At 39.8% G+C, this 20,821-nt stretch overlaps 1 protein-coding gene and 1 non-coding gene across 4 annotated transcripts in view; one reads left to right on the top strand and one right to left on the bottom strand.

The window, feature by feature from the left end:
- The window catches only part of DNAH6 (dynein axonemal heavy chain 6), a 271,508-nt gene that overhangs the window by 590 nt on the left and 250,097 nt on the right, over positions 1-20,821 (top strand). For all 3 annotated transcript variants that reach the window (XM_070379404.1, XM_070379405.1, XM_070379406.1), the window contains exons 2-4: positions 1,574-1,806; positions 11,811-11,987; positions 16,906-17,168. In XM_070379404.1, coding sequence (XP_070235505.1) covers positions 1,582-1,806; positions 11,811-11,987; positions 16,906-17,168 — 665 coding nt within the window. In that variant the 5' untranslated portion in view covers positions 1,574-1,581. The remainder of the gene's footprint in view (positions 1-1,573; positions 1,807-11,810; positions 11,988-16,905; positions 17,169-20,821) is intronic.
- On the bottom strand, positions 3,360-3,466 carry LOC138990083 (U6 spliceosomal RNA). Its single transcript, XR_011466248.1, has one exon. It is a non-coding gene; the product is annotated as a U6 spliceosomal RNA (small nuclear RNA).

The raw sequence follows: 20,821 nt of genomic DNA on the forward strand, positions 1-20,821 counted from the left end.
ACTGGGTGGTCAGATCTGGACCTGTTTCAATATGGTAGCCACTAGCTACACGGGGAGGGGGGCTCTTCTGATTGAAAATGTGTCCTGAAGGTGAAATAATTCCACAATGTAGTAACAAAAAACTATCACATTAACAAATTTTATACTGATTATATGTTGAAATGATAATATTTTAGTTATGTTAAATAAAAAACATTATTAAAATTAATTTATTTTTAGACTCGCTGACTTAGAGAAGGAACCCTATGTTTGCTAGGGGGAAGCATGGGGGAAAGGGGTAGTGAGGGAGAAGCTGGGATGAAGACATATACACACTGCTATATTTAACATGGATAACAACCAAGGACCTACTGTATAACACAGGGAACTCTGCTCAATGTTACGTGGCAGCCTGGATGGGAGAGGAGTTTGGGTAAGAATGAATACATGTATATGTATGGCTGAGCCCTGAAACTATCACAACATTGTTAATTGGCTATACCCTAATACAAAACAAAAAGTTAAAAAATTCTTTATATGTTCCTTTTTGTTTTTAAATGTGGTTACTTAAAATTTTTTTAGTTACATAGGAGATTTGCATTATATTTTGATTGGCCAGTGCTGATCTAGACTAAAACCTGGATCTGCTGACACCTGGTTTAAGACCTTGTGTGTGATAATACTGTTTTTAAGAAAAGTATTTCCATCCATGTGATGGGACTGGAGTGTGAGTGCTGGTGAAAGTACAAGACCATTACAAAAGGCTGATAGTTCTAGTATTCTGGGGCCTTGCTACTCAAAGTTTATGAATTAGAATCTGCTTTTTCACAAGCTTTTCAAATGATTCTTATCCTCATAAAATGCTCCAAAGCACTATTTTATGAGTTAGCCATCAACTTTTTTCCCCTTTATTTGGTTTATCTATAAGTATCTAGGCTAGATATCTCAGATTGCCTGTGTTAGAATTACCTTTCTTTTGAACACCACTGCCACCCTCAGAAATATTTTGCACACTCATGTGTGAGAAAGGATCTCAATATGATTTCATTTCCATTCATCCTTCCAAATCTGGACTAGTGGGCTTCCCAGCTGGCACTAGTGGTAAACAACCTGCCAGCTAATGCAGGAGAGATATAAAAGATATGGGTTTGATCCTTGGGTCGGGAAGATCCTCTGGAGGAGGACATGGGAACCCACTCCAGTATTCTTGCCTGGAGAATCCCATAGACAGAGGAGCCTGGAGGGCTACAGTCCATAGGGTTGCAAAGAGTTGGACATGACTGAAGCAACTTAGCATGCATGCTGGTATGTGGTCCCCAAATCAGAGGCAGCAACAGCATCACCTAAGAAGTTATTAGAAATGCAAGTTCCTGGGTCCCACCCAAGTTGTGGGTCTTCTAGAAGGCCAGGCATAGTTTTCATTACTCTAATTCAAGTACTTAGTTTGGGAAGAATGGGGTAACTTTGATAGGTTTTCTTTGGGGATAAGCAAATGCAGCTCTGCTTGGTTCTTAAAACACCTCTGCTTAACCCTACTTCCCCAATTCTTTCGCTTTACTTTTCATTTTTCTTTTCTTGACCCTGACCTTTCCAGGGAGGAAGATGGCTTCTCGTCTCTCAGAGAATGAGTTGGACCTGAAAAGTATTGGAGAGCTGTCAGAAAACCCCATGCTTGCAAGACTAAATAGTATAAGAGCAAAGGGAAGACTGAGTTTTGTAACACCCACAGAAAATCAAGGTGATACACAAGTCCTGACATTTGAACACACTACAAAAGCTCAGGAGAGGACAAGAAAACGACAGCAGCCAAAAAAACTGGAGCCTTTGGTAAGGTTGAAAACCAGCATTTTAGCCACTTTTGGCTACAGAGGAAGTTGCAGAGTTGCTTTGGGGGATGGTAATAATTTCTAGACTCTTAATTAACACAGAAGGAATGAAAACTTGAAAGTTAAGACTTGTTTAAGAGCATGTAAACATAATTATTTATTTTAAAAAATGTTGAATTCTAAAAGTACTGTTTGAGGTGGTGGGATGCTGTGATTAAAAAGTTCTCAAGCACGTAAATCCTCTCTAGCATTATGTGCAATACGGATACTTAATCATGTAGGTTGTAAGGCTATTTTAGGTATTTGGGTACCATTTCATACTAGAAACTTCAGTAAGAGTAATATGTATAATTGTATAATTTTATTATTTTCAAACAAATGCCTAGTGTCCTGAAAAATTTTGTGCATGTCTGAAAAATAATTTTAAGAATCCACATCTTTGTCAAAACTGAGGCTATCACTTCTCTTTTTTGTTTTTGTTTTGTTTTTAATTTTATTTAATTTTTAAACTTTACATAATTGTATTAGTTTTGCCAAATATCAAAATGAATCCACCACAGGTATACATGTGTTCCCCATCCTGAACCCTCCTCCCTCCCCATACCATCCCTCTGGGTCGTCCCAGTGCACTAGCCCCAAGCGTCCAGTATCGTGCATCGAACCTGGACTGGCATCTCATTTCATACATGATATTTTACATGTTTCAATGCCATTCTCCCAAATCTTCCCACCCTCTCCCTCTCCCACAGAGTCCATAAGACTGTTCTATACATCAGTGTCTCTTTTGCTGTCTCGTTCACAGGGTTATTGTTACCTTCTTTCTAAATTCCATATATATGCGTTAGTATACTGTATTGGTGTTTTTCCTTCTGGCTTACTTCACTCTGTATAATAGGCTCCAGTTTCATCCACCTCATTAGAACTGATTCAAATGTATTCTTTTTAATGGCTGAGTAATACTCCATTGTGTATATGTACCACAGTCTTCTTATCCATTCATCTGCTGATGGGCATCTAGGTTGCTTCCATGTCCTGGCTATTATAAACAGTGCTGCGATGAACATTGGGGTACACGTGTCTCTTTCCCTTCTGGTTTCCTCAATGTGTATGCCTAGCAGTGGGATTGCTGGATCGTAAGGCAGTTCTATTTCCAGTTTTTTAAGGAATCTCCACACTGTTCTCCATAGTGGCTGTACTAGTTTGCATTCCCACCAACAGTGTAAGAGGGTTCCCTTTTCTCCACACCCTCTCCAGCATTTATTATTTGTAGACTTTTGGATCACAGCCATTCTGACTGGTGTGAAATGGTACCTCATTGTGGTTTTGATTTGCATTTCTCTGATAATGAGTGATGTTGAGCATCTTTTCATGTGTTTGTTAGCCATCTGTATGTCTTCTTTGGAGAAATGTCTATTTAGTTCTTTGGCCCATTTTTTGATTGGGTCATTTATTTTTCTGGAGTTGAGCTGTAGGAGTTGCTTGTATATTTTTGAGATTAGTTGTTTGTCAGTTGCTTCATTTGCTATTATTTTCTCCCATTCTGAAGGCTGTCTTAAAAATATGGAATGCTTCACGAATTTGCGTGTTATCCTTGCACAGGGGCCATGCTAATCTTCTCTGTATCGTTCCAATTTTAGTATATGTGCTGCCGAAGCGAGCACTATCACTTCTCTTTATTTTTGCTAGACTGATAGGTGAAAATGACAACACATTGTTGTTGTGGTTTGCATCTCATTAGTGAAGTTAACAAATTATGTAAAAATATATATTTTATGTAAAACATTATGCAAAATTTATGTAAAATTGTTTGAGCATGGAGAAAGGATAAATATCCGATTGTTTTAATGACAGTTATCATAGAAAAGAGAGTCAGAGATTGGAGAATTGAAAGAAGGAAAAGTGTAAAAGAAGAGTGGGAGGCAGTATATATGTGGTGGACATTGAGTGTATTTTCATTCATTCAGTGGCATGCATCTTACTTATTTCATGGATTCTGTTCATAACCATTTTTCACTTTAAAATTAAGTTGATTGCTTTTTTCCTATCAGCTTTTGAGGTTTTAAAAAATATGCATATATATGTATATGTTTAACTGTATATATAAATATATATGTAATGGACATTAACCCTTATTGCATTGCTTCTCAAATTTAAGTACGAATTCATACAGGAGGTAGACATTCTTGGAGATCCATAGTGCTCATTTCATTATTTTTATTTAAATGTTACTCTATATGAAAAAAGATTAACCTAGGGAAAAAAACCACTTCAGATGGTGACTGCAGCCATGAAATTAAAAGACGCTTGCTCTTTGGAAGAAAACCTATGACCAACCTAGACAGCATATTAAAAAGCAGAGACATTACTTTGCTGACAAAGATCTGTCTAGTCAAAGCTATGATTTTTCCAGTAGTCATGTATAGATGTGAGAGTTGGACTATAATCTAGGAAAAAAACCACTTCAGATGGTGACTGCAGCCATGAAATTAAAAGACGCTTACTCCTTGGAAGGAAAGTTATGACCAACCTAGATAGCATATTCAAAAGCAGAGACATTACTTTGCCATCAAAGGTTCGTCTAGTCAAGGCTATGGTTTTTCCTGTGGTCATGTATGGATGTGAGAGTTGGACTGTGAAGCAGGCTGAGCACCGAAGAATTGATGCTTTTGAACTGTGGTATTGGAGAAGACTCTTGAGAGTCCCTTGGACTGCAAGGAGATCCAACAAGTCCATTCTGAAGGAGATCAGCCCTGGGATTTCTTTGGAAGAAATGACGCTAAAGCTGAAACTCCAGTACTTTGGCCACCTCATGAGAAGAGTTGACTCATTGGAAAAGACTCTGATTCTGGGAGGGATTGGGGGCAAGAGGAGAAGGGGATGACAGAGGATGAGATGGCTGGATGGCATCACTGACTCGATGGACGTGAGTCTGAGTGAACTCCGGGAGTTGGTGATGGACAGGGAGGCCTGGCGTGCTGTGATTCACGGGGTCGCAAAGAGTTGGACAGACTGAGTGACTGATCTGATCTGATCTGATCTGATGTATAGATGTGAGAGTTGGACTATAAAGAAAGCTGAGGACCTGAAGAATTGATGCTTTTGAACTGTGGTGTTGCAGAAAACTCGAGAGTCCCTTAAACAGCAAGGAGATCAAACTAATCAATCCTGAAGTCAATCCTAAAGGAAGTCAGTCCTGAATATTCATTGGAAGGACTGATGCTGAAGCTGAAACTCCAATACTTTGGCCACCTGATGTGAAGAACTGACTCATTTAAAAGACCCTGATGCTGGGAAAGATTGAAGGCAGGAGGAGAAGGGGACCACAGAGGATGAGATGGTTGCATGACATCACTGACTCTATGGACATGAATTTGAGCAAGCTCTGGGAGTTGGTGATGGACAGGGAAGCCTGGCGTGCTGCAGTCCATGGGGTAGCAATGAGTCAGACACGACTGAGAGACTGAATTGAACTGAAGGAATTAATTCAAATATTTAATAAGAAAATTAACAGCTTAAATACAAAGAAAGCTATACAACCGATTGCAGTTCAGATTAACAAAAAATACAAAGTAACAGATGCTCTTGTCCTTGAAATTCCATTTGCAAGGTGGGTAGGGTACTGCCTGTAGCTGCTCTCTTCTCCAGAGAGCACTGTGCCCACACTATGTGTAGTGGGGAGTATCTGGGCCTCCCTACTATTTTTTCCCCATGAACTTTGTATGACTTTTAATAAGACTTTCCCATGTACTTTTACACTTATTTCTCTCTGATGGATTTACTTCACTTGGCAAAAGTGTATAATGAACCTTTGATGATTAAAGTAAGCTCCATTTGTTATCAGTGTGATAAATTCATATATGTTGAATATTTATTCGATACCTGCTATCGTCTAGTCTCTGAGTCATGCTCTGGGGAAACAGCAATAAGCAAGGCAGACAAGATTCCAGTTGGCATTCTAATGATCCTAAGTAAATAAACTGAGCAATGTCATCTGATGATAGTTACTGTTAAGAAAATAATATCAGGAAACTAGTCAAGACAAACCGCAGGTGCCTTTAGATTGGGTGATGTCACCTGAATGAATCCTAGAGGAGATGTCATCTGAATGAGTCCCAGACTTTATCACCTGCCAGACTGAATGGACAAGCCTTCAGAGATGCCAGTCCCAAATTTTGGAACCCCAAAATTCATTTCTTCCCTGGAACAAATTCCACTTGATCATAGTGTATGTTCCTTTTAAGGTCTTGCTGAATTCTGTTTGCTAATATTTTATTTATTTCTGCATCTATGTTTGTCAAGAGTATTGGCTTGCAGTTTTCTTTTCTTGGTATTATCCTTGTCCAGTTTTGGGGTTGATTTCCTGTAGGATTGATGTCCTTGGTGTCCAAGGGACTCTCAAGAGTCTTCTCCAGCATCACAATTCAAAAGCATCAATTCTTCAGTTCTCAGCCTTCTTTATGGTCCAGCGCTCACATCTGTACATGACTACTACAAAATATAACAGAGAGATTAAAGATCTAAATAAATGAAGAATGATGCTATGTGGTTTAAAATAAAAAATTTTAAGATGTCAATTCTCCCCAATTGACCTGTAAATCCAGCACAATTCCAATCACAGTCCACATATTTCTTTTTTGGTAGAAATTGACAAGCTGATTCAATTCTACATTCTAACATTCTAACATTCATAGAGAAATGCAAAGGACTTAGAACAAGCAAAGCAACATTGAAAAAGAAAAAATTTTTAATCTAACACTCTTGATTTCAATACTTACTATAAAACTACAATAATTAAGACATTATAGCATTGGTGTCAAGATAGACAAATTGATAGAATACATTATGCATAGGTTGGCATGCTTTATATTACTCCATATATCTTATGTGCTGCTTTTTTTTCCTTCATTTTTCTTTCTGACTGCCATTCTGATTGGGTGATTCCCATTATTCTGTCTTCCAGATAACTTATTCACTCTTCTTTGTTATTTAGTCTGCTATTTATTGCTTCTAGATGGTTTTTATCTCACCAGTTGAGCTGTCTAATTTTGATTGGTTCTTCTTTATACTTTCTAGTTCCTTGTTACAATGATCTGCATTTCCATCAATCGTCTTTCTCAATTCCTTCAGCATTTTTATTATCTTCTTTTTGAACTTGGGGTCTAATAGTGTGGTGAAGTCTATTTCGTTATTTGTTCTTTCATGAAATTTCTCTTGTTCTTTTAACTGAGAATGGGTCCTCTGCTTTTTCATTTCACTTAAACTTTCTCTGTCTCTGTGAATTTAGGAGAAGCAGTTATCTAGTTGGTGTTTGAAGGAGTGTCCCTAGGTAGACTGTATTTTTGTGTAGTGGCTGGCTTGGTCTGAATGCCAGCCACATCTATCCTGAGTGTGTTTGCTGTTATCCCTTGATAGTAGCTGTGATAGTAGACACTGTGGTCTCCAGAGCTAGTGCTGGATGTTGGATGAGGTCTCTTCTTTTCTCCATGGCTGTCACTGCCCTGTTGGCGAGGGGGTCTGTTCTCTAGTTATTGGAGTAGAAACCCTGAAGGTTGGATTTAATCAGGATCCATTGCCCTTGAATATATGAAATAAAATTAGTATTTTATGGCAAAATAAGAAGAATTGAAACATAAAAAATTCTCTGCCCTTTGTCCTTCTCTCTCCTTGCACCGTGCTTTGTATATCTGCAATGTGCATCACCTAGACCTCTCTCAGAGGCAGGAATACCTGTTCAACCATAAAAACCAACATCTCCCAGAATCAACAAGACAGCTCCTTAAATGATAACATTCCTTCTTGATCTAATACATGGTCACATGACCCACTGTGACAATACTTGGATCTGGATCATGTAAACTGCCAATAATATGTCATTTGATGTACATCTTATGTACATCTCTGTCTCAAAAACACTTCTGTAACTGTGCCTTGACTTCTAACAAGTAGAAGAATTCTCAGAGCTTTCTGGGTTCTCTGTGTTATAATCCTCAAATATGTCTTGAATAAAACTTTCCATTTCTTCATTAACCAACTGATTAATTTTTCATCAACAAGTGGATGCCCTGCCCCACAAGAGGTGACTGTTAAAGTAAGTGAGGCCCATATTGTCACAGTGAACCTGTGGATGGCACGTGCAGGCAGCCATGGTTCCACCCAGAAGCAGCCCATGATCATGCCTCTTTGTGTGTTTGTCCCACATCTACTGTTGGTATGAAGTGGGCTGGAGCTGGGGCCAGGGTGCTGGTGGCTGCAGAAATCTAAGTGGTTTTGCTGCCACCTGGGACCTGGGCTGCCTCTTTGCTGACATGTCCCAGAACTGTCCTCCCCAGATCCAGCTCCAAACTGCAGTGCAGAGTGGGCAGGGCCAGAGTCCTGCTGCCAGAAATAAGCAAAACCTGTATATTCCAGCCTCTGGCATGTCTACCAGGGACTCAGAGCCTAGTTGCTGTGCATTTCTATGGCACCACTTAGTATGCACGCTGACAGAGTCCGCAAGGACCAGACCTGCCCCCGCCCTGTGTGTGCATGCAAAGGGATCCAAGGTTTGGTCAGGATCACATTCTAGGCCTTCCAGGCTATCTCTCTGCAGGTAGATGGAGCCCTCTCCCAGGGTGTGTCTGTCCAAGACTTGGCACTTTGCCTTGGTGAGCCTGGTATGGTGTGTACTTGGAATTGGGAAATGTGGTATGCAGCAGTGACTAGCAGTGGTCTCTGTCTGCCCTGACAGTAAGTCAGCACACCCACACTCCTCCCAAGTCGAATTAGCCTTCTCCAGGCCCTCTATCTGTCCTAGTGGACCTCCCGACAGGCCAGGGGGTTTCCCAGGGTGAGAGTCTGACCTTGAGGAACTTATCTCCTTTATGAATCCCTCCCAGGGGTGCCAGTTCTGTTCAGCATGCCATTCCCACCCCCTCCTCTTTCTACCCCTTTACCTGGAGATCTTTTTCGCAGCTTTGGTTGTGTGGATCTTCTGCAAGTTTCCAACTGGTGTTCTGTGAGACTCGTTCCACCTGTAGCTGGATTTTTGATGTGTTTTTAGGGAGGTGAGCTCCATGCCCTTCTACTCCACCATCCTGATCCCCCTCCAACATTTTATTTTTAGAAGCCCCAAAGTGGAAACAACCACAATGTCCATCAAGAGATGAATGAATAAATTGTGATGTTCCCTACTCAGCCTAAAAAATAAATGAATTATGGATGAAACAACATAGGGGAATCTCAGCATAATTAATTATGCTGAAAGATGGTTGGGCAAAAGATACATACTATTTTATTGCATTTACATAAAAGTCTGGAAAATGCAAATTAATGTATAATGATGCAAAGCAGATCAGTATTTGCCTAGGGAGGAGTATTGTAAAGGAAACTGAGAAGGCTCATGTTTGAGTTCTGTTTCATATATATAATTGGGTTGGCCAAAAACATCTTATGAAAAGACTAGAACATATATATATATATATATATGACTAGAACATATATATAATATAAGCATATATATAATAAAAAAAACTAGAACATATATATAATATGACTTCTAAATTATGTCAACATATCAGTTTGGACACTTTAAATATGTACAGTTTGTGTGTGTGTTTGTGTGTTGCTTGCTTAGTTGTGTCCAACTTTTTGCAACCCCATGGGCTGTAACCTGCCGGGCTCCTCTGTCCATGGAACTTTCCAGGCATGAATACTGGAGTGGGTTGCCATTGCCTTCTCCAAAGTACAGCTTAATGTATGTCTATTATATCTCAGGAGAAGGCAATGGCACCCCACTCCAGTATTCTTGCCTGGAAAATCCCAGGGACCGGGGAGCCTGGTGGGCTGCAGTCCATGGGGTCGTGAAGAGTTGAACACGACTGAGCGACTTCACTTTCACTTTTCCCTTTCATGCATTGGAGAAGGAAATGGCAACCCACTCCAGTGTTCTTGCCTGGAGAATCCCAGGGACGGGGGAGCCTGGTGGGCTGCCGTCTATAGGGTCGCACAGAGTCAGACATGACTGAAGCGACTTAGCAGCATTATATCTCAGGAAAGCCATTAGAATAATTTAAACTGTTAAAAAAATTCACATTTCCCTGATTGTCTTATAATAATTTTGTTTGCAAAGTCCTTGTTAAAATTTAGATCAAAATAAGATCTATGCACTAACTGGTTGATATTTTTCTTCTAACTGGTTGATATTTCTCTTAAGTCTCTTGATTTATAAGTTATCCATCAACTCTTTTACTTTTTCCTGGGAAAAAAATTTTAATTGATAAAATTTGTTGTTTGTCTATATAGTCCCACAGTCTAGTTTTGTTGATTGCATCCCCACCATGGTAGCTAACCTATTTCTCTGGTTCTTATATTTCCTATATGTTGGTATTTAGATCTAAAGTCTTGAGTTTGATTTTCTGGGGCTGAATACTTCCATACCAAGTGCAGTGTTCTTTGATTAAACTGGCATATAGAATCTGGTTGTCTCTCTTTTTTTCTTCCAGTTTTATTGAGATATAATAAACATAAAGTACTGTGTAAGTTAGACATCAACAAGATGCTGATTTGGCTTACATATATCATGAGATGTTTACCATGATAAGTTTAGTGAACAGCTATCAATTCATATAGATACAAAATTTAAGGAAAAAAATTTCTTATAATGAGAACCATTAGGACTCTTTTAACAACTTTCATATGTATTGCCTCTATCATCTTGCACATTACATCCATAGTACTTATTTATCTTATAACTGGAATTTTTTTGTATTTTATATGCAATTTTTAAAGGTTGTGTAAACTCCATTTACAGTTATTAAAAAATATTGGCTCTATTTCCCATTTTGTAAAATATATTCTTATAGCCTATCTTATACCCAGTAGTTTATACCTCCCACTCCCCAACCTCTGTGTTGCCCCTTCAGCCCCATTGATAACTACTAGTTCTCTATGTCTATGAGTCTGCTTCTTTTTTGTTATATTCACTAGTTTGTTGTATTTTTGGATTCCACATGTAAGTGATACCATGCAGTATTTGTCTTTCTGTCTGACTTAACTCACTTAGCATAATACCTTCCAAGTTCATCCATGTTGCTGCAAATGGCAAAATTCTATTCTTTTCAATGGCTGAGTAATACTTCACGGGGTGTGTGTGTGTGTGTGTGTATTGATGGGTTCTTAGGTTGCTTCCATATCTTGGCTATTGTATAAAGCCTCAGTTGAACATAGGGTGCATATATATTTTTGAATTACTATTTTAATTTTCTTCAGATAAATGCCCAGGAGTGGAATTGCTGGGTCATATGGTAGTTCTTTTTTTAATTTTTTTGAGAATCTCCATACTGTTTTCCATAGAGGCTGCACCAGTTTACATTCCCATCAGCAGTTTTCCCTTTTCTCTACATCTCAGCAACACTTGTTATTTGTTGTCTCTTTGACAACAGTCATTCTGACAGGTGTGAGGTGATACCTCTCTATGGTTTTGATTTGCACTTTCCTAACAATTAATGATACTGAGCATCTATTCATGAACCTGTGGGTCATCTGTACTTCCTCTTTGGAAATAAGTCTATTCAGATTCTCTGCCCATTTAAAAATCAGGTTGTTTGGTTTTTGATGGTCTTCAACCAGTTAATGGCTATAGAAAGTGAACAGTGACTTTTGGGTAAGGTGGGAGAAATGTATGATCCTTCCCACGGTAGCTGTTGTAGTGAATGGTAGAGGGTTTGTACTGAACAATTAGTGAGTATGTCATTTCATGCTTCTGCACTCTTTCTGTCATAACATCACCCTTAGAAGTATTCATTGGTGTTTAAAAGGCAGAATTAATGGAAACTAAGCAGAAAAGTCTTACTCATGCAGCAGGCCATGGACAAACTGGTGGCAGCTGCTATAATGATTGTGGCCTAGATAGGAAGTAGTCCTGGAAGGTGATCAATTTCCAACAGAACCAAAACCCAAAGGTAGTTAAGAATAAGACCAGTTCACATTAATTTTTAAGGGATTAACATGTCTCTTTATTTCCCAAAGCCAGTACTAAAAGTCCACCAAGATCATAAGATGCCTGATTACATATATGAACAGAACCGAAACCGGTTAATCGCTTCTGGTGTCCTAAAACCTCCAAGAAGTCCTGAAGAAAAAACTTCTACCAAATCTCTTGTTCAGTTTCTTGAGCATGGAGAGGCTGTGAAAAAGAAAAAACAGGTATAGTATTAAAGTGCTTCATTGATTCTTTCAATTTTAGTTCCTACAGCATTGGTAACCTGAGTTAGCATGAGTTAACCTTTTAACTCATAATGATAGTGGCAAAATCTTTTTCTATTAAGTTATATAATGGATTTGGGCAACATATCTCCCAGTTCTTCTTAAGGGAAATTTGTCAAGTAGAGGTTAATACAACATTGTAAGTCAACTGTACATGTGTGTTCAGCCACTTAAGTCATGTCTGACTCTTTGTGACCTCAAGGACTGTAGCCAGCCAGGCTCCCCTCTCCATGGGATTTCCCAGGCAAGAATAGGATAAAATAATAAAGGAAAACTTTTAGCATCTGTTCACTGTCTTCTGATGTTCTCTAGAAAACATGTTAAAATAAGACATAATAGTGTTTTGAATGTTATTATAACTTTTATGAAATTTTCATCATTATTCCCCTAAATCTTTGAAGACCTTGGTGAAGGGCAATAAAATAGAAACTGAACCAGCTAGAGAGACAATTTTTATAATTGATGAGAGTTATAGACTGGGAAAGGAATAAGTGAATAGTAGATCTGGGGCAAAATCACTAGAGCCTGGCTTTACATGAATACCTGTAGATATTTAACAAGAACAACAAAAAACAGAAATGGGAGAAAATATGGAGGACACACCTTCAGTAAAAATACCAATAGAGCCAAGAATTCTCTGAGCTTTTTATTTAGAGGATCTTTCAGTGCTAGCTGTCTCTTTCAGGCTTTAGGCTGGATCGCTAGGAATGAAGAGTTGAGGACAAGCTGTGTCCTTGAGAATTATAGAATCTGGAGGTGGGAAAATAGACAAGTAAACACTTAAGCCTAGTAGATGTGTGATAAGAGCTCTCACTGATCATTTAAAGAACAAAATAATGGAAAACTGAACAGAACGGATGCTTATATCTGGTGGCCAGAGTGACCATTGGTGGAAGAAAAACTATCCTAAGGAATTGCACTAAACTCAGAGGAATGAGTGGACAGTTAGCAAGGCAGATAAGATGGGACAACTGTGGACTTGAAAGCCAGCTGGAAGAAGGCTCACCCATGGGTTTGGTTGAGATCATCCTGAGAGAATATCATATAATAAATTGCATGAACTTGTGTGTGTGTGTGTGTGTGTGTGTGGTCAGTCGCTCAGTCGTTTCTGACTCTTTGTGACCCCATGGACTGTAGCCCGCCAGGCTCTTCTGCCCATGGAATTCTCCAGGCAAGAATACTGGAGTGGGTTGCCATGCCCTCCTCCAGGGGATCTTCCTGATTCAGGGATCAAACCCTGATCTCTTGCATCTCCTGAATTGGCAAGTGAAATCTTTACATGAAATTGTATAACTTTGGTTTCTGTTATGAGAAATGAGAAAGATTGTTAATTAATTCATTTGATATAAAGTAAGTTGAATTTTAAAAAGAGAGAGATTATGCACACTATTATATATGGGAAGTATAAAAAACAAGGTCCTACTCTATAGCACAGGGAACTATATTCGATATCCTGTGATAAACCATAATGGGAAAGAATATGAAAAAGAAAATATATGTGTTTGACTGAGGACTTCCCTGATGGCACTAGTGATAAAGAACCTGCCTGCCAGTGCACGAGATGTAAGAGACTCAGGTTCAATCCCTGGGTGGGGAAGATCCCCTGGAGAAGGTCATGGCAACCCACTCCAGTATTCTTGCCTGGAGAAACCCATGGACAGAGGAGTCTGGCGGGCTACATTCCATAGGGTGACAAAGAGTTGGATACAGCTGAAGAGATCTAGCATGCACACACATATGTATAACTGAATCACTTTGCTGTCCAGTAGAAGTTAATAAAACATTGTAAATCAACTGTGCGTGCATGCTTAGCCACTTAAGTTGTGTCCGACTCTGCAACCCCATGGACTGTAGCTGGCCAGGCTCCCCTGTCCATGGGATTTCCCAGACAAGAATACTGGAATGAGTTGCCATTTCCTTCTTCAGGGGATCTTCCCAACCCAGGGATTGAACCTGCATCTTCTGCATTGGCAGGCAGATTCTTTACCCCTGAGCCACCATGGAAGCCCCCCAAATCAACTCCAAAAACAAATTTTTTAATTAGAAAAATTAAAGAGAGATTTTGTGCACATCTGGAATGAAGGAAGCAACTGAAAAGGAATACGTTACGAGTTATGTTTGGTTGTAACTATAACTAAGTGAAGAATTCAGTAAAGAGAGTTTGAAGGGAAATGTGGAAAAAGGGATGTTTCATTTAAAAGAAGGATATTTATTTTGAAAAATATTTATTTTTCTAGGTATTGATTTCTCAGAATGAGTTTAGAGTGGATATGTAACAATGAGGATTTCCTGGGAGATGAAGGAAGGAAAGAAGGAAGGGAGGGAGGGAATAAATGAGGAAGGAGGGAGGGAAGGAGGAAAGTTACAAGGTTTGCTTCTGGTAATTAAGGAAAATTGATTATCAGTTGGAGAAGGAAATGGCAACCCACTCCAATATGCTTGCCTGGAAAATTTGATGGCCAGAGGAACCTGGTGGGCTACAGTCCATGGGGTCACAAAGAGTCAGCCACGAATGAGCACATGAGCACATTATCAGTTGGACTGGGCATCCATCATAGAGGAGTATGATAGCTCTTCTACATTTTATTTCCCTCCCCCCAATCCCTGCAAAATCCAAACTTGTGTGACTGTTTACAGTAAATGACATCTTCATACCGAGTTACATAATTAGAAATAAAATGTAACTATCTAGGCCTATTATTGAAGAAATCTTTCACTTAGAATGCAGTATACTTTTCTAAGGGATATAATAAAGAAAATAAAAACATTTCCTGTTAAAGTATTAGCACTCTTGTCTCATAAAAAAAGTTGATCACAGCTCATGTTGAAAGGTTGAGACAAAGCAATGTGTATTTTCTCTGGTTCTGGCATCTGGTTTGGCCTCTTCTTTTACATAAGAAAACAGTATCTTTGCTACTATGCTTGGTCAGTAAGTGAAAGAAGCACGTTTTATATTTTGAGTTCAAAGATGTATGTCCTTTAGCTCTGAACTTCCCAGGATTCTCTTCTGAAACTCCTACTCAGTAGGGTATTTAATCAGAGATGGAGAATAATGACCTCTATGAATACACATCTTTTGGGGAGGTTGTTCCAGGGGGCTTATGGTAATAACTCTCCTGTGGAAATGGCACCTTCTACTAACTATGCTAATAGACAATAAAGATGTCATTTATATACGAACCTCAATTGTTCATCAAAGCGGGTCTGCAGTGGTGAGTTTTTTTATCTTAAAGCCAGTCAGTCCTGTCAGAGAGACAAAGGGTCGACTGTTGGAGTTGATGTCACATTCCCTCAAACACAGTCATCAACCTCCTCCTCAGGAAGAGAGGATTTGTGACGCTGTCCCAAAGGGGCAGGAGCAAAGGAGCAGGGGTGGAACTGAGGGCAGACAGTGGGACCCAGGAATTGGAGCAAAGCTCAACAGTATGAGCCTTGTGGGCTACCGTCCATGGTGTCGCAAAGAGTCGGACATAATTGAGCTCCTATGCACGCACTCAAGTTATGTGAACGTGGTGGGGCTGGGCCTTGGAGCTCCACTTGTGGTCAAGGACCAGCAGCATGGCATTTCTTGGGAGCAAGTGAGAAATGCAGAATCTCAGGCTCTGCGCCCCCGCGGCCCACTCCCCGCATCCCCCCGCCCCCACACACACACGCACACACACTGGCTGGCAAATCTCCATTTGAACAGGAAGCCCCGGGGAAATTCTCATGCACACTGACCTGTGAGAAGCACTGACTCCAGAACAGCAACTGTAAGGTAGTTATATATCTCCTTCTCTAAAGCTATGACATATTGATTCCCAATACTCAATGTACCAGCCCTTCACAGTCACTAAAAAATAGTTTATCGTGAGTTATGATGACAGTGGTCCAAGATGTCACTCACAGGAAAACATCATGGTCTTCAGAAGGAAGAGGATGTTGAAGGGAAAGGCCATGGTCAGGGGAGATGCAGAGCAGCTGAGCAAGGGGAGTGCTGGGCTCCCATGAATACCAGGAAGCTGGGAGCATTTTGATGCGAGAAACACTGAAAAAGGAAGTGGAGAAGGCAATGGGAGTCGAGGCTGGGGCGGTTTGTGAGAGGAGGACAGATATCTGGGTAGGGGTACCGACAGGGATATATCACTGCCAAATGATAATTAGAATTTTTTCAGTTAAAAAATGCTTGCCTTTAAGCCCTAGACGTAGGCAGTGTGGTAATTAGTCCTGGAGGTTAATGGTTGTCACTTATATATGTAGTTCCACGCCCCCCTCCCCCCCCCCACCCCCAGCCCGGCAAAGCTCATGTTTTTTACTCGGGTTTTATTTTTTAATTTTATTTTTTAAATAATTTTGTTTATTTACTTATTGGCTGGGTCTTCGTTGCCACTCAGGCTTTTCTTTAGTTGTGGCGAGCAGGAGCTACTCTTTGCTGCAGTGCGATCACTTTTCTTGCGGTGGCTTCTCGTTGTGGAGCACAGGCGCTAGGGTGTGCTGGCTTCAGTGGCTGGGGCACACGGGCTCAGAAGTTGCGGTTCCTGGGCTCTAGAGCGCAGGCCCAATAGTTGTGTCTATCAAGGTCTGTTGCTCCGCTACAGTGTGGAATCTTCCTGGACCAGGGACCGAACCCCACCCATGTCTCCTGCGTTGGCAGGCAGATTCTTTACGCCTGAGCCACCAGGGAAACCCCTATTTCTTGTTAATTTTTATTGGAATATGGTTGCAAAGCAGAAATAGAAACACAGATATAAGAGAACAAATGTATGGACACCAAGAGATGAAGAGGGAAGTGGGATAAATTGGGAGATTGGGATTGACATATATACACTTGATACTATGTATAAAAAAACTCACTTTTTGAAAAATTGGCTTTGTTTAGACCCAGTGGCCCTCTGCTGACTTGTCTCCCTCTCCTGCTAAACTGTCACGTACCGGCGGCACTGGAAGAAGAGGCCTCTACGAGACTAGTTCCTTAACTTACCCTAAGTACTATTTCCATGACCGAGAAGAAGTCATTAAAGCCAACATTCGAGATCCCTTGCAGATCGTTAAAATAATCCGTGAAAACGAACACATCGGATTTCTTTATATGATCTCCGCGGTGCCAAGATCTTCCATTGAATACGATACATATAATCTGAAGTGAGTTCTCTTTTATGAAGCAATTTATTTAGCAGTAAAAATTACAAATAAGGTTGCAAGTGTTATCCATAATCAATTGAGTATTAATGATTTACAGGATAAGTTATAATTTTGGTTATCATCCAATGACAAATGAATCTTAAAAAACAGTTTTACTTATTTTGCCCATTTATCTTTACTTATAGACTTTTTATGGAGTGATATACTGCTGTGCTTCTTATATGTTATATTAATGTAATACCATTTTCTTTAATCAGTATTACAAACAATTTTGATATTTTGTGATTACTGAGAAAAGAAGAGGGCATGCATTAAAAAATGGATGATACGTGATTTTTTTTACTTGTCATTTCAGCTTTCCTTAATAGAGTAGAAATAAAGTTTTTTAAAGTAAAATGAACGATAATTTCAGGTATTTATATAGATTAATAGTACACACACACTCACATATACTCTCTATTGTTACTAAACATACATTTGTTGTTGAAATAATTTGAAGAGTCACCCAAATGTGAGTCTCCGAACGGGTTTAAAGTTGAGCACAACAGGTAAATAGGGCTTAAAGATGGTGCCAGCCTTCCTCTATGGTTGTTTGCATGTGTGTGTGCTAAGTCACTTCAGTCATGTCTGACTCTTTGCGGCCCTATACACTGTAGCCCTCCAGGCTCCTCTGTCCATGGGATTCTCCAGACAGGAATACTGGCGTGGGTTGCCATGCCCTCCTCCAGGGGATCTTCCCACCTACGGATCGAACCCACATCTCATGTCTCCTGCATGGGAAGGCAAGTTCTTGACCACTAGCGCCACCTGGGAAGCCCATGGTTGTTTAGTTGGAATGAACACAGTTGTTGGACTTCCCTGGTGGCTAAGATGGTAAAGCGTCTGCCTGCAATACGGGAGACCCAGGTTCGATCCCTGGGTTGGGAAGACCTCCTGGAGAAAGAAATGGCAACCCACTCCAGTATTCCTGCCTGGAGAATTCCAGGGATGGAGGAGCCTGGTAGGCTACAGTCCATGGGGTTGCAAAGAGTTGGACACAACTGAGCAACTTCACTTCACTTCAAAGTTGTTGAGATGGTCTTTCCTTGAAGGTCATTGTAGTTGAGCTTTGCCACCAAATTCTTTGAGCTGCCTACCCCAGTCTCTGCTGAACAGGAAGATATAAGTTTCTTCTAGGAGTTCTCGTCTTCCTTACTCAGCACTGTAGTTTCTTTTTTTGCTTTTTAGAGGTTTTTTGTTTGTCTTGGGGTTTTTTTTTTGGCCACACCCCATGACGTGTGGGATCTTAATTTCCCCACCAATGTTGTTTTAGTTTCTGCTATACAGCAGCATGAATCAGCTACATGTATACATATGCTTTTCTTAAAATAAGAGGTATATTTGTTTTTTTAAGATGGCAGAATTAACATACAACGGAATATAAAGCCATTTCATGTTTAAAAAAATCCCTTTAATAGTATTGTTATTCAGCCAGTACCTTATTATTTTTTTTCTAGTTTTTTGTAAGTTTTTGGAGAAGAGGTTATGAATCTTAAAGAGTGACTCAGAAAAAAAACTGTTTATTTGTTAATTTTTACAAATACTTCTTGAGTAATATGTGAAATGTTTTCACAGTTTCCTCTTTTTTTTCTGTTTATTTATTTATTTTACTTTACAATATTGTATTGGTTTGCCATACATTGACTTGAATCCACCATGAGTGTACATGTGTTCCCCATCCTGAACCCCCCTCCCACCTCCCTCCCCTTACCATCCCTCCAGGTCATCCCAGTGCACCAGCCCTAAGGATCCTGTATCAAACCTGGACTGGTGATTCATTTCTTATATGATATTAACATGTTTCCATGACATTCCCCCCAAATCATCCCACCCTGTCCCTCTCCCACAGAGTCCAAAAAGGCTGTTCTATACATCTGTGTCTCTTTTGCTATCTCGCATACAGGGTTATCATTACCATCTTTCTAAATTCCATATATATGCGTTAGTATACTGTATTGATGTTTTTCTTTCTGACTTACTTCACTCTGTATAATAGGCTCCAGTTTATCCATCTCATTAGAACTGATTCAAATGTATTCTTTTTAATGGCTGAGTAATACTCCATTGTATATATGTACCACAGTTTTCTTATCCATTCATCTGCTGATGGACATCTAGATTGCTTCCATGTCCTGGCTATTATAAACAGTGCTGAGATGAACATTGGGGTACACGTGTCTCTTTCAATTCTGGTTTCCTCGATGTGTATGCCCAGCAGTGGGATTGCTAGGTTGTATGGCAGTTCCATTTCCAGTTTTTTAAGGAATTGCCACACTCTTCTCCATAGTGGCTGTACTAGTTTGCATTCCCACCAACAGTGTAAGAGGGTTCCCTTTTCTCCACACCCTCTCCAGCATGTAGACTTTTGGATAGCAGCCATTCTGACTAGCCTGTAGACTTTTGGATAGCAGCCATTCTGACTGGTGTGAAATGGTACCTCATTGTGGTTTTGATTTCCATTTCTCTGATAATGAGTGATGTTGAGCATCTTTTCATATGTTTGTTAGCCATTTGTATGTCTTCTTTGTAGAAATGTCTGTTTAGTTCTTTGGCCCACTTTTTGATTGGTTCATTTATTTTTCTGGAATTGAGCTGCAGGAGTTGCTTGTATATTTTTGAGATTAATTCTTTGTCAGTTGCTTTATTTGCTATTATTTTCTCCCATTCTGAAGGCTGTTTTTTCATCTTGCTTATAGTTTCCTTTGTTGTGCAGAAGCTTTTAAGTTTAATTAGGTCCCATTTGTTTATTTTTGCTTTTATTTCCAATATTCTGGATGGTGGGTCACAGAGGATCCTGCTGTGGTTTATGTCGGAGAGTGTTTTACCTATGTTTTCCTCTAGAAGTTTAGTAGTTTCTGGTCTTACGTTTAGATCTTTAATCCATTTTGAGTTTAGTTTGTGTATGATGTTAGAAAGTGTTCTAGTTTCATTCTTTTACAAGTGGTTGACCAGTTTTCCCAGTACCACTTGTTAAAGAGATTGTCTTTTCTCCATTGTATATTCTTGCCTCCTTTGTCAAAGATAAGGTGTCCGTAGGTGCATGGATTTATCTCTGGACTTTCTATTTTGTTCCATTGATCTATATTTCTGTCTTTGTGCCAGTACCATACTGTCTTGATGACTGTGGCTTTGTAGTAGAGCCTGAAGTCAGGCAGGTTGATTCCTCCAGGTCCATTCTTCTTTTTCAAGATTGCAGACTTCATTGCTAACCAAGACTTCTTGTGTTTCTGGATGGTTGACATCCACCGGGAGGGTCACAGCCAGAGATCAGCTCCCCAGAAGAGACACAGTTTCCTCTTTTTAAAAAAAATGTCCAATAATCCAGACATCAAGGAGTGCCATTTGTGATTAATTACCCATTATGAGAGGAGTCAGATCAGATTTTGCCAAACTTAAAATTGAGACCAAATTGCCAACATCCGCTGGATCATCGAAAAAGCAAAAGAGTTCTAGAAAAACATTTATTTCTGCTTTATTGACTATGCCAAAGCCTTTGACTGTGTGGATCACAATAAACTGTGGAAAATTCTGAAGGAGATGGGAATACCAGACCACCTGACCTGCCTCTTGAGAAACCTATATGCATGTCAGGAAGCAACAGTTAGAACTGGACA

Source organism: Bos mutus, chromosome 11 (assembly GCF_027580195.1).
Source record: "Bos mutus isolate GX-2022 chromosome 11, NWIPB_WYAK_1.1, whole genome shotgun sequence".
NCBI classification, from domain to species: Eukaryota; Metazoa; Chordata; class Mammalia; order Artiodactyla; family Bovidae; genus Bos; species Bos mutus.